This window comes from Platalea leucorodia (assembly GCF_965183815.1).
Source record: "Platalea leucorodia genome assembly, chromosome: 6".
Classification (NCBI taxonomy): Eukaryota; Metazoa; Chordata; class Aves; order Pelecaniformes; family Threskiornithidae; genus Platalea; species Platalea leucorodia.
The window spans coordinates 84307833-84321946 of record NC_138828.1 but is presented as its reverse complement, the minus strand read 5'-3'; the positions used below and the strand labels follow the sequence as shown (position 1 = coordinate 84321946).

General features: G+C 42.8%; 1 protein-coding gene across 6 annotated transcripts in view; it reads right to left on the bottom strand.

Annotated features, from left to right (window-relative positions):
- ATRN (attractin) overlaps positions 1–14114 on the bottom strand; it is a 157274-nt gene that overhangs the window by 100992 nt on the left and 42168 nt on the right. For all 6 annotated transcript variants that reach the window (XR_014228556.1, XM_082315657.1, XM_082315656.1 and 3 more), the window contains exons 4-8: positions 8375–8503; positions 6153–6358; positions 4096–4264; positions 2646–2736; positions 258–501 (exon numbers count right to left, since the gene is read on the bottom strand). Coding sequence is in view for 5 of the 6 variants with exons in the window: in XM_082315657.1 (XP_082171783.1) it covers positions 258–501; positions 2646–2736; positions 4096–4264; positions 6153–6358; positions 8375–8503 (839 nt within the window). In the remaining variant the exon portion in view is untranslated. The remainder of the gene's footprint in view (positions 1–257; positions 502–2645; positions 2737–4095; positions 4265–6152; positions 6359–8374; positions 8504–14114) is intronic.

Below are 14114 nucleotides of genomic sequence, written 5' to 3'. Positions count from 1 at the left end.
TAAATTGTCCCACAGTTATCCTGCTTTGTCCCTGCCTTTTGTCTTTGGGACCTAACAAGCTGTATAAAGCCGGAGACACATGGCTGCCTGCTCACTGTTTGTGTTACACAAATAGTGGAAGTTAGGTTGAAATTCTCGTCCATACAAATAGAAGGAGAAGAAGGTATCTGTCTTTGTTTTGCTATCTGAATATGGATCACGTAAATAATTTTCAAACCGTTACAGTTGAAGGCAACGGAAGGTAGGGCCCCACTCACCCAGGTTGTATTCCTGGACGTTGCTGATATACCCGTAAAGAGGGCAGTGCCCAAAGATGACGAGCATGACCGCACTCCTGTCTCGCATGGTGACGATGTGTGCCGAGTGGCCGACAACAGCATACTGCTCCTTGGCTTTCGGCGTCGCTTGCACCCAGGTTTGGGTGGGAATGTGGAACACCCACAGCTGGCTGGTCACGTTCCCCGTCGCATCTATTTTTCCACCATACATGTATATATCATCCTGAAAGAAGTTAGATTTCAAATGAGGCCAATGAGTTTCGAAACAGCTAATATGTAAGTAATGACGTTATTATATTTTATCTTCTCTCAGCCTAAGTTCTTCTCCTCTCTCAAGGAGAAACATATCTCCTTCACCAGTCACATTTGATATGAACCACGACTGCCAGGGTTTGTAGCCAAGCCCGTAATGTCAGAATACCTTCAACACACACAATTCACCCTGCGTCAGGGTACGGACGGGAAGGGGTGCAGGAGGCAGGACTGACCTTCAGATGACAGACATCAAAATTTAGGTGCCTGTATGCTACCTGAGACTCTAAATACATATATAAAATCTAGTGAAGCCTAGAGAATAATTCAACTGATCAGAGGCAGGGAAGGTGTGCCTACGTTTGGGTGAGCTGACTTGCCCTCCAGATTTCACTACCTGTACTGACTAGGTCTATTTTCACTATAAATGGAGCTCAGAGGCTCCCCAAGGCACCCAAAGTCAGGCACCTGAAGTCAGGTGAATTAATAATCAAGCCGAATCCCTCCCAGAGCTTGCAAATGCAAACAGCAGAAGATAGCTGGGTAGAAAGGCAGTTATGATGGAAACTCCTCTGTGTCTGTACACTAAAAGCTTTGTCTTCCAAGTTAATGCACTGACAAAGGACCCTTTGGAAAGAAGGGAGCCAGGATAGTTAGACAGCATTTTATTCATCATCCTGTAAGAGCTAAGTTCCAAAACTCTATCCAGTTTCCTTTGTGGGTTTCTCCAGGCACCTCGGAGTCAGTCATGAATCCACCGAAGTGTGTAGTGGAGCCCTGTTTCCCTACTGACAAGGCAGTAACCTTAGAAAGGGACATTCTCTACCATAGCTGGTGCCTCTTGGGATATTCCTGAGAACCACTGCCCGTCACGGATGGTAAACTCACTTATAGAACCATAGAATCGTTTAGGTTGGAAAAGACCTTTAAGATCATCGAGTCCAACCGTTAACCCAGCACTGCCAAGGCCACCACTAAACCATGTCCTCGAGCACCACATCTACCCGGCTTTTAAATACCTCCAGGGATGGGGACCCAACCCTTCCCTGGGCAGCCTGGTCCAATGCTCAACAACCCTTTTGGCGAAGAAATTTTTCCTAATATCCAACCTAAACCTCCGCTGGCACAACCTGAGGCCATTTTCTCTCGTCCTATCGCTTGTTACTTGGGAGAAGAGACCGACCCCCACCTCACTTCGCGAGCGATAAGGTCTCCCCTCAGCCTCCTTTCCTCCAGGCTAAGCCACCCCAGTTCCCTCAGCCGCTCTTCATAAGACCTGTGCTCTAGACCCTTCACCAGCTTCGTTGCTCTTCTTTGGATGCGATCCCTCTTTTGGATCGTACCCTACTTTTGAACAGTGATTTGCAGAATGTGCATCGAGCCCTCGCAGGCAGGGATTTCCATCCTTCTCAGGTTCTTCAAGTGTCCTGTTTGTCAATAGTGCTGTGTGGAGTTTTTCCAGTGTTTATAACTATGCTTTATATAGGCTTGCACTGTGACCAGCTAATTAACATTCCAAAACCAACGGTCAGTAAAGGATTAGCTCATTTCCTTTTCAAAGGCTTTGCCATTCTGCTCTCACGTGCCCTGCACCCACAGCAAGGCGTGCAGGTGAGAACTGAGGTAAGAAACAGTCAAATCCACTTGCCATTTCAGATATTGGAAGAACAGATTCACGGGTCTACTGCAGAAGCAGAGCAGGCTCCAAAAATCCCTAATTCACCAGCTCTGCTATGGGGCCTTGGACAACGGAGCTCATAAAAATATTCATGTGGTCTACACAAAAGGCAGTTGGGGAACCAGCTGAACTCCAGCAAACTCTAGCCGTCAGGCATGTCTTGCAAGCACAGACAGTAAGAAGGAAATAATGGACTCGCTGACCTCAGTTAGCTCTAAAATCTCTGAGAAAAGGGCAAAGAAGGAACACACAAGCAAAAGAACTACAGGCTTCCCAGGGTACCAGTCCAAGGACTCCCTGGAGTACAATTACACAGACAGGGACATCCATGGACAGGCCTTCGAAGGAGAAATGCTTCTCTCCAAGCAAGACTGATCTGTGGAAAGGGGTGGGCGTAGGGGGAGAAGAGGGAGGTGAGGCTGCAGCACTGAACTTACCTTATACAATGCCAACGAATGACCATATCTCATCTCTACTGAGTTCACAGTGTTGTCCAGTGGAAGCCATTGTTCAGAAATAAGATCATACCTGTATAATAAAAATTGAATTAATTTCCCAAGAAGTAGATAGCAAAGTTAAGAAAATTATCGGTCGTCCTTTCCAGGATTTGTGGGAAATTATTTTATTTAACAAAAGTCCTAGATACCAAGATTTCAGCATGCACAAAGCATGCACAGACTACTTATGGATTAAAAAAATCCAGTCAAGCCTGCTCTGTTACTTAACGTCCACGTATTGATCTGCTTTACCCTGAGTTTTCTTTCCCATGCAAAACCAAGAGCTAATGCGTTGTCTATTAAGCTAGGACAACTTACACCACATGATCCACCCAAAAGAGCAGAAAAACTTTACGCTAAGCTCAGATAAGTTCCAACTACTTGGTAAAAAAAAAACCTGCCAGTGTTTAAAAGGTATTTTTTAATTATGTCTTTGTCATTCAAGTGTACTTTTTCTGTGAACTTGAAAGAAGATAAACTCTTTGCCCTGAAAACGGCCTGTGACTTTTTAGATAAAAGAACGAACTATGCTCGCCAGGCTTGCAGCCTTGTAAGATAAAATCATCTCGCAAAGCGTTCAATGAAGCCATAGGGTATCTGTTGAAAAATCAGGCATGACTTTGAAAGAGTAAATTGTGGAAGTAATCAGCAACTATTCTATGATTAAGTGTGCATTTTCAGCTCTTCTTTAACTTCCCCTACAAGAACTATTACCTCCGGACATGAGGGCAGAACACACAGTTCTTGCTTAGGTCCATGAAAGCGAGGTATGGAAAAAAATCCAGCTTTTGCCTAAATCTTCCCAAATACTATGAAGCTCAAGAGGAAGCCTGAAATGTTTTCTACAGGGGATTTCCATCAGGTACACAATTATTATTTGATATCTTAGTTACTGTTGAATCTCCTCAACTAATTGCATAAATGTCATCATCCTAAATGCCACTCCCTGTTTGGTATCCCATCCACTGTGCATAAACACGCACAGCAATCAGTACGCATTCATTACGGAGCCAAACAGTCTGAAGTCACACAGATATAATATAAGGAAGGACTAATAACAGGGAAGCAAAACTATCCTCTTTGAGCACGAGGCCAGATATAATTTAGAAGCTAGTCTAGAAATATATAGTGAATAGTTAAATGCTGTCAGAAGCAGATGAATCAAAAATTCGCCAAACATCAGGAACCTTACGCTTTTTCTTTTCCAAAATTAGCATGCCTTAGCAGCGTTCTCCCACATCTCAAATGTGAGTCTAAGTTTTTATTACTGCTGTTTTCCCCTGGAGATGGAGCGTAGGCCAAAGCACAGCATGTCAGATGGCATTTTCTAAAAATAATCCTCAAATCTAAGTTCCTCTACTTAGACTTTATTATCTAGGTTTATACTCACGCTAAAACCTTCTGAGAGTCAGAATGATTGAAGACATAGCCTCCAACAATCCACATTTTATTGTCATGGATTATGGTTTTGTGAGATGCTCTAGGAAGTTTTGGAAGAGAGTATTCCTCCCGGGTCCAAAACGACTGGTTTGCAGGAACGGGAATTGAACAGCCAGGACCTGGGAAAATAAGGTTTAAAAATTAAGTGAGTTTTTTCCAAAGCCTGTGTTTCAGCTAGAGGTCAGTACCCTGCACCACAGCTGACAAAGATGGTGCGTGGCCAGGTAAGAGGTGAAAGCTGTGATCCTCGTTTCCTTGCCCACGCCAGAGATCTGTGATGGACCTGGTATGCGATCTCCCAACCGTAACACCACGTACTTCAAATTTAAAATTGTTTCCAGAACTAAAAAGTAGTTCCAGACTGGATGAATTAGTGATGCAGCAGAGCAGACACTCTGCTCCGTTCTCCCCCGCTGTGGCTATAGGGGTCACAGCGCAGACCCCTTCCCACTCCACACCAAGAGGGAACCTTCCAGCACCGACCTAGCCACCATGTGCCCACAGAAGTCCCACCACCACCTGTGCAAGCTTCAGGAGACCTGCTCAGCAGCACGCTACAAAACCCCAAGGGTCTACGGCTATCTTTCCCTCTTTTCATTCCTCTCCTTCTCAGCAATACATATTTGTGAATTGTTCACTTATTTTTTTTTTTCCCTATATTTCTGCTGCTCTTAAACCATCTTTTTCACTGCCAGGCTTCCCTTCACAGTTCCCCGTGGTGTGGCAGAACAGGAGCAGCAAGTGGCAAGGTCTCAGCAAAGTAAAAAAGCCGCATAGATGCTCTCCCTTCTTCTCAGTGGCAACCATCCACACGCACAGGGATACCACAGACAAGAGAGCACAGAACCTGCTGAAGAGGCTCAAGCCTCGAAAAGGGAATAGTTTTATCAGGACAGCCTTTAGGCAGTCATAAAAGTGAATCACTTGTAACAGAGTTATGGTCTTGACTGGAAGAGACAGCATCTGCTCGTTCTTGCCGAGCTCCTACCAGCAATAATCTCCAGTTCAGGAAAGCAGACTGGAGTCTGGTTTATCACCCTTGAAAAACTCCTTGTTTCTGAGGTAGAGTGACCGTTTTCAGATGTAAAAAAAGCTTCAGAATAAGAAAGGGGAGAGCAGCTTGCATCTCATTCTGCTATGGTTTGTTCTGGGGCTTTTGGGGTTTTTTTGGTGGGTTGTTTTGGTTAGTCTAGTCCCGTCCCGTCCCGTCCCCCCCCCCCTTACACTAACCTGCTACAGAAATGAAAGACAGGGAAAAAAGAGGTGTAGGCTACAAACTGAGCAAACAGAAGCCCACCTTTGCTGTCAGTGCACAACCAGACTCCAGAAAAGCATCAGGGAAGCACTGCACTGCACAAGGGGATGTGGTCTTCCAGCCCTGACGTATATTACCTGCGGCTGGTTTTATACCCGAGAGGCAGGCATGCTAGCCTCCGTACTGGACGCATTCTCCTTAGGACGCTCATTTTGCTACCCCGGATTCTTTCCACAGCGCCTAACACACTGCCTGATCTTGCAGCATAGCTCAGTGGTGGCAGCGGGTGCTGCCAGTGCTGTAGCTGGTGGCATTTCACATAAGACTAATTCTTCCACATCAGTATACCTTTGCAAAGGAAACATTTACATTTGGTCCAAACTGTTGCTAAGACTGACACGGCTGACGAGCTTACACGGACGTGAGAACAAGGCATTTTGTGTGTTCAAACAGGTTAACTACTGCCAGCAGGCTCAAATTTGCTTTATGTGCACAGGGATGAGGTTTAAAGGTTTCATCCGATGCCTGCACACAACAGGTTGGTTCTGCTTTGTATGGCAGCATAGTTGCTTTTAGTTGCATTTGTTACAAATGAAGTGTGATCTTTTGGTATGACAAGTTCGATACTCTGTTCCTACTCAAAATGCTAATACTCATCAAGCAGATTATTCTCAAATACTCCTAATTAAACCGCAAGAGCCATACGTAGAAAAGGCATCCAAGAGCCTCTCCATATTCATCAGGAGACTTACCTTGCCAGCCTGCAGAGCACAAACATGCCTTGGTATCATTAAAGTTACAAAACCCTCTCTCGGGCGCCCCGCAATCATCTGTGCAGTAGGGAATATCACAGGCTTCTCCCTTCCAGTATTTGGCACATTCGCATTCAAGAGCATTGCTGCTGTTATTGAGCTTGCACTCTCCTCGGCCGGAGCAATTATTGGGACACATATTGAAACTGCGAACATCAGGGAAAGAAGGTTTGTCAGTAATGAAGCAGACTCCCAAGCCATACCTCTTATTAGCGAATACAAGAGCGATGTTGAACAAAAGTTAATGCAGCTGTTTGTTAGCACACAAACCAAGGAGAGCCGCTCATCTAGGACCTGACGTGATGGACCTGTAGAGATTTGTTCTCACTTAATGAGTTAAACTTACAAACTCCTCTGAAAAATTATCAATATGGTTTTTAGCCATTTGTAATGCAAATGAATTGCCTTAAAACGCCCAACAGTAAGCAAAGAATTTAATCAGCGCTTAAGGCTTTTGTGGTGTCTGTGCAGTTTATATTTAAACTACTCACAATTAAGTGCTATTCTGGGATCTGCTTACCAAGGGAACATGCTCGAGATGAGTCGCAAGCCAAAGATGTGCCTGTTTTGAATCATTTCTGATTTTATATCATCTGCAATGTAGCAGAGGCAAAACTAGATACAACCTTGGTGAAGACCCAAATTCAGAGACCCTACGCATTTCCAAATTCCAGTTTTTGCCGGTGTATCAACCAGGATAACTGGCAGATGGGGATTACCACCCAATATTCTCGCCGTCATGCGACAGGTGGAGTCACCGGCTCCAAGACCATAATTTCACAAGCGTTTGTTGAGTACCTATCCCCAGCAGCAACTATAAAGGCTGTTAAACTGAAAAGAAATAAATACACCCTTTTATCAACTCTCTGCAAAAATGTTAGGAGGAAACCTAGCGACCAGAACACACACAAGAAACAAAACACAAAACAGCACTTGAAAATTGTTTGAAATGATGAAGAAAGTGAAGAGTTAAAGAAATATTATAATATCTTAAAGGAACTTAAAAAAGGCAGGTTATTCTTCAAGAGAAGGTCTCGGTGGTATTGCAATAGCGCAATACCCACAGCTGGCAGCAGATGGTGTCAGGGTTTATGGGATCAGCCAGAGCTCTGAAAACGCTACTGCTTCAGCTGCTGTTTCACCTAACTTTGCAAAGGCTCCTCATTTTCTTCTGGAGCTTTCAAGGGGTGCTGGATGCCCCCGATTTTTCAAAGAATCCACTGTATATTTAAGTGCTCAATAAGGATGAAAGCACCAAGACTAGTATTCAAAAACTAAGCACATCATTTTAAGGAAAACTTTCAGTTTTGCAAAACGTCAGTCAGGACCAAGGATTTTGCAGCTGATTTTTTTTTTTTTGAGAGAGATGAGAACTTCTGCAAGTTACACCCAAATTAAGACCTCCCAGTGCAGCACAAACGTAATTTGTATCTGTAGGAGCAAAAACTTCAAAGCCCATGATCCCCACCAGAAGCAAAATTCCATCTCTGCTAGTATGTCCACGCTGAGATCATTTACTTCAAAACAAAACCTTTCTAAAAGCAGTCGATGAATTAGGGAGTACCCTAGAATTATTTTAAAAAGCTTACCGATGAGGACTAAATACATGTTAGCGGACAGAAAGCACCCACATATAATATTTAAAATATGAACCAAAGAACATAACGAAATCATCCCAGACTAAAAAGGAGCCAGATTAAGCAATTCGATCCCGGGACTGAAGAAAGAGCATCCCAAAGAAAACTGCTTGAGGATCCTCAAGAGAAGGTACAGTCCAGTGTCCCGAGTGAGACGTGTCTGCTTATGCAAAAGCGTGTTTGTGCAGAAGTAGCTCTGCAGAACGCGTAAGAGCGCACACATGCACAAAATACATCAATTCCGGTTGACTGAATATGATCAAATGAGCCTAACAACATAAAATAAATAATATGTCTTTTTGAGCAAACATTTGCCCACGCTTACAATTGACAACTGAAGTTAATGCTGAGCACATTACAGTTATTAGCCGTTGCAAGGGTATAATAAAGATAAAAATCTAAATTCCAGTATCTACTCATAATTACATGCTTCAATAGCAATTGCTTATTTCAAGACAAAGCTGAGAAAAGAGGAAAGCTCCTTTTGCTCAACCTGCAACATCACTCTGGAGTGGTGCTACTTACTTGTATGTGATGTTAAACCCGGTTAAGTTATAGGCAGCATCACTGAAGAAATGCAGAAGAGCATATCCAGAAGTAGCTACAACTTCTGGTACTGTTTCATTGCTATCTTTCTCAGGAACAATAAGACCACTGGAAAAGAAAAAAAAAAAAAAATATGGTAGCAGTTAAATAGAAGAGAGCAAAACAACAATAGTAAATGCATCAGTGTTAATAAAACGATTGAAACTCAAGGTATTTATTTGAATCTATTTGAAGTATAATGAACTTGCGTAAAGTAATGATCATTCTCATAGCGCAGTGTTACATTCTCATAGCGCAGTGTTATCAGATTGTTTTTCTTCAATGGAACTCCTTAAATATTTGAAAGAAAACGTCTTGACATTGTGAGTATGCATATTCAACCAACCCTCAAAACAACCCCATTCTCAAAGGCGCAAGAACCCTCAAGATTCTCTCAGAACGAGAAAACCACATTCTTCAGGGACCAGTTTATCCAACCCTTATTAAACCTCTTGCTTGGCTTAATTACCTGCAATACAGTGACCAGGTTACTGACCAAGGAGTGCAGACAAACCAGGATGCTGAGGCTATCGAGAGTAGCATTACTGCTGCCCTCAACATGCACAACGTTGGTCTACAAGAAGGCATGGCTGCAGAAAGGAATGCAAACAGAAAACCCTGAAGTAATCAACTTGGCTCTTCTGAAGGATAAATGTATATTAAAAGCGTTTAACCTGAGTAAACCTGAAGCTGTCTAGAATTCTAGTTATTCTTACTGAAAACCTACTTTCCCTCCCTTATTTTTCTGCCATGATTTAAACAGGACCCATTCCTAAAACAAGGTGGCATGTTTGAAAATGGAAATTAGTGTGTCCCAAGAGCATAAAACCTGCTGTACCAAGCCAAACTAAAGGTCTGCAGAGCCCCGTATTTCCTCCTGACTAGGGGCTACAGCAAATGCTTGGGAAAGACTCTGACAAACAAAGCAAGGACGGAGCATTTTGGCGATGTGTTATCCAGCTTCCAGAAACCCACAGTTCAGGCGCTTTGACCTGGAGAATGCACCCAAGACAGCACATTTAAATAAACCATTCATCCATGCTTCTAATTCCTTTCTCAACCACTTATACCCTTTTCACCTGGAAAATCTGCAGCAGGGAGGTCAATTTAACTCTGCAATGGTAGAGAACGGACCTCCTACGCTCGCTTTCCATCTGCTGCCCGATCATCCGCCGATGCCTCTTGGGCTTCTCCTCTATGAGAAATGAGTACAATCACCCTCACTCACCATCTTCCTGCCATCCACTCTTTATTCATAAAGTTCCGTCCGACTCATCACGTCCACGTTTGCTGTCTTTTCTGTCCCAAAAGGCTATCCCGCTCGCTATTCCCACCTCACTCATTGCTTCACGCTTCTGGTCGCCTCTGGCTGTTTCTCTACACCGTTCCAGGTTCTGCCTGATCCTCCAGCCTTTTAGCTTTCCAGGGGTGGTGGAGAGAAGGGAGGATGGTGGGCAAGACTATTTACAGTATTTAAGATCGGACACGGTACAGATTTATAGAATGATCTGACAAAATACCTGGATTAAGCTGGAAAGGAGGCTAAACCTCTCTTGAATGGAGTAACTACTACCTATTTACCTATTGCACAAAGTAGTTTATTCTTCTTTTAACAGAAGCCTGACAACAACAAAACAAAGAAGTCAATCCTCCCTCATGCAGAAGACATAAGAGGAAGCATAAATTTGAAGTCTATTGAATTTTTTTTTTTTTTTAAAGCCTTTATCTAAGCAAAGCACATTGTCTACCACCACATATTCATAGTCAGCTGTTATTTTCTTGTAGAGAACCGTCTTTCCCCGAGCCTCAGTCCTATTTTCAAAGGCTAGGTCAGAGCTTTTTGACGAGCAGCAACGCCAAACCCCCGAGCGGAGCACGTCGGGCAGGGATCCGAAGGCAGCTCCGGGGCTGCAGGCAGGCAGCAGCTCTCCTGGGAAAGCAGCCCAGCCTGGTTTTGTGCCCTGCGACTTCTGAATATCCGAGGGCACCATTGACTAAAAAGCAACCACGAAAAGAATTTTTCCCCCTGAAAAGAACTTACTTTTCCTCTTTTCAGATCTGTTTGGAACAGAAAGCAAATGCATTTGAAGACAGTTCCCCAGGACAGGGTAAATGAGTTTCTGCACCCGAGGAAAACACTCACAGCTATCCACAGCAACCCATTCACATCGCCTGTAAAGCGCTTTTTTGTGACCTGAATTTTTCCGTCCCCGCGATACAATACAATGGTGTGCTCGAAGAATAACACGGACACCCAGTGATCCTTTCCAAAAGCTTTCGCTATAGATGTTGGGGGTGTTTGCACCAAGAGTAGCAGATGAACGTGTTACCTATGGCGGAGTAAATCCACAAACTGTACAACAGTCCTTCCCGCACAACAACTCCTATTGAGGACAAAAAGATATCCTTCATTTTACCAACATGCCATAAAATCGCAGTAACCTGACCCCGTGTTTTGGCTAAACAACTCCAGCACATTTGCAGCTATCTAGCTCAGTAAATATTTCCTTGTGAGAAAGCCAATTATTTTTTTCTTCTTTCAGATCCCAAGGATATGGGATTAAAAGGCAAAATTCGCTGCCTTTTTCTTTCTGTGTAAGAGGTGCCTGTCTCATTCTAAAATTCGAGACTTCTGATCTGAAGATGATCTCTCCCAAAAGACCGTCTCCTGAAAAATCAGAGAACAAATAGTCTAATAAACTTCTCCTTGCCATTTGGTTCATAATTTTCCTTTGTAATGCAAACTGTAGGATGGTATGTCTCCGCCACAAGAAAACAGACATCTGAATATAATTCAGGGTAGGGCAAACTACAGCTCAGGGACAGGTGAAAATTCCTTTGTTCTGATTTATTTTTCTCCAGTCTTATTCTTGCAGTGCTTATCCCTGATATTACAGGGCAATCTAACTGGAAAGCCCTGGAACGGGGAGAACAACGGCGGCAAAGAATAAAAAGTACAGAGTGAATAGTGGTAGTGAGAGAAGACAAAATCCTCCCCAGTGACCTCTCCTAATAAAAGGACTGGCACAGGGCAATTATTTGTTTTCTCTTAGAAATGTCTATTTTGGGATTTGTTTGGGAAGAACGCAGGTACCTCCATAGCAGATGCTCTCACCACAGCTCCCGCTTGCTCCTTTCCGTCTTTTTCTGATGACTCGTACGTAAATATACTAAAGAGGACGTTATCCCACCTACACACATTTAAAACAGCCTGATGAAACGTAATAGACTGTAATTTCATTAAGAAAAAGCCATGAAGAGAACACAACACAACGATAACGGCCTTGAAAGGTCGAACCTCGAAAACCGCGAATAAATTAGTGTGTGCACAGCACCATTTGGAATAAACCAGCACAAACAGAATTTCCATTATCTGCCATGAAAAGAAAAATCCAATAGGCAGAATCAGAATGATAAAGGATTATGCAAAACTTCCTTTAAACTACAACCCAGAATCTCTGAGAGACTCGACTCTGGCCAAGATTAGCCTATTTCACAATGTACCGCTTCTAGTTCTTTTTATAAGGTTTCAAAACATTTTGTAATCATCACTACTCCAAAGCAAATAAATACTCCTACTCAGCTAAGCTGTCCAATGACACTATTTCTTAGGTGTTGAAAGGCAAAACCTCTGTTTTGCCCTGAAACAACTTCTCTTTTCTGTGCGCTGGATTTGCAGAGTCAGTGGCAAGAGTGAAAAACAACGTCCAGGAGACCCGACTTCTCCATCGCCCGGCACACACCGCCTGCCTTGCTCCCCCTACACCACAGAAAAACAGGAATTATTTAAAACGAAGGGCATCTCCTCTATTACTTTTCCTTGATTTGCTACGCAAGCGTCACGGTGACGGGGTATTCATCATTTTCTCCTGAGACACAACCCGTCAACGAAAATACTCAAAAAGCAAGGAGGTGGGAGCCACGGGAGGAAAGGGGGAAAATACAGAGTACAGATCACAGAGAAGTAAAAGGATAAAGGTGATACCGAAACATTGGTAGTACATTGCATTCTCAATCTATCGAAATGCAATGAGAAACCATTCTCTTCTCCTAATTTTTAAATACTTTGACCCATCTGGACACACATGTATACAAAATGGCACCATTTCTCCCTTGTTAAAAACAGTCCGCGCCTATCACCATACTCACAATTACAAGAGAAAAACAAACAAAAAAATAAACAAAAAAAACAAACCAAAAATAGAAATTACAAGAATAAACAAAAAAATAAACAAACCAAAAATAGAAATTACAAGAGACTAAAAATAAATCAAGGCCAAAAAAACACAGGAGGAGGGGTGCAAATAAGGAGCCATCTCAAACTGATTTTCTTAAAGGAAAAGCTAAGATTCTTGCGCAGCAAGATGACTCCCAAACCCAGACTTTCAAGGAAACAAAGCAATGACAATTACACTTGTAAAAATAAAAAAATACTCATTATTGAGAGCTGGCAACACCCTAAAGTAGATTTTTTTCTTGCAACCCCCGTCCCTCGCTGCAGTACAGACAGACCCAGCTGCTGCGGCACCAGCACCCCAAAAACCTCCTCAGTTCCTACCCGATCCTCTTCCTTCCAGAGCCAGCGGAACAAGGACAAACCCTAAACATATTAAAATGTGTCCCACGAGCCATTCAGTAATTTTTAATGATTATACCACACGGTGTGACTGTAAAAGCCATTATTTCAAGAGAACATGGACTGAAAAGCCTCAAAAGAAATAACACCTTTTTTGCCATTACAGTGAAGAACAAACTTTAAAAGTTAAAAAATTATTTTACTATCTAGTCCTGGAGAGACAGCCCATGCTACTGGCCATGGTGCCAATGCCTTTTCATTTTTTAAAACCTAAAGTCTACCGCCTGTTTAATACCTGTGAAGCTCAGTACAGGATATTTGAATTCATGGAGAAAAAAAAAAAAAAAAAAATCAAAATCTTATTCTTCAGTCCATCAGAAACAGTTTAAGAGAAAAGAACTGAGAAAATGAAGAACTGAAGAAACTTTCTGCTCGAAACTTCCTTTATAGGCCTCGATTTAACTCGGAGGATTTATCCTTTCAAAACTCTAAAATGGAAATGCTCTTTGTCCACCTTGTCAAATTGATTTGATGTTTTTGGAGGGGACTACAGATTTAGTGAACAAAAGCAATTTTGATACAATGCATTTACATTTCTCTAAGAAATCCGACTTTCTACCACAAAGCCATTTTGATTAACCAATTCTCGCGCATTCGAAGGATCGGTCGGCTCGCTGACAGCTCACGAGTCAACGTAAACATGGGAACATCGTTCAGCAGGTGCATTTCCAGCAAAATCCCAAATACATTTGCTCCTCACCTTATACTGATTTTTTTTTTTTTTTAAATCAGTACTCTAAAAGTTATTGTGGATCCAAAGAAAACAAATAGAGCAAAATAATAAATATTTGAACAGGCCGCTAGAACAAAAAGTCAACTGGACTGCTCCAGGAACGGCGTGTGTGCGTGACGACCAGTCCAGCACAGGGTTGTACTGTTACATATTCCCTATCCCAGGCCGCAGAATAAAAACTGATTTGGGAGGTGATGGCTGATGATGTGCTGAGTGCCAGCTCCATCAGAGGCGGGCGAGAACATTTGATAGGCAAAAACCTGGTTACGCACATGAGTGAAGGTCACCCAACGCATGCTTTGAAGCAAACA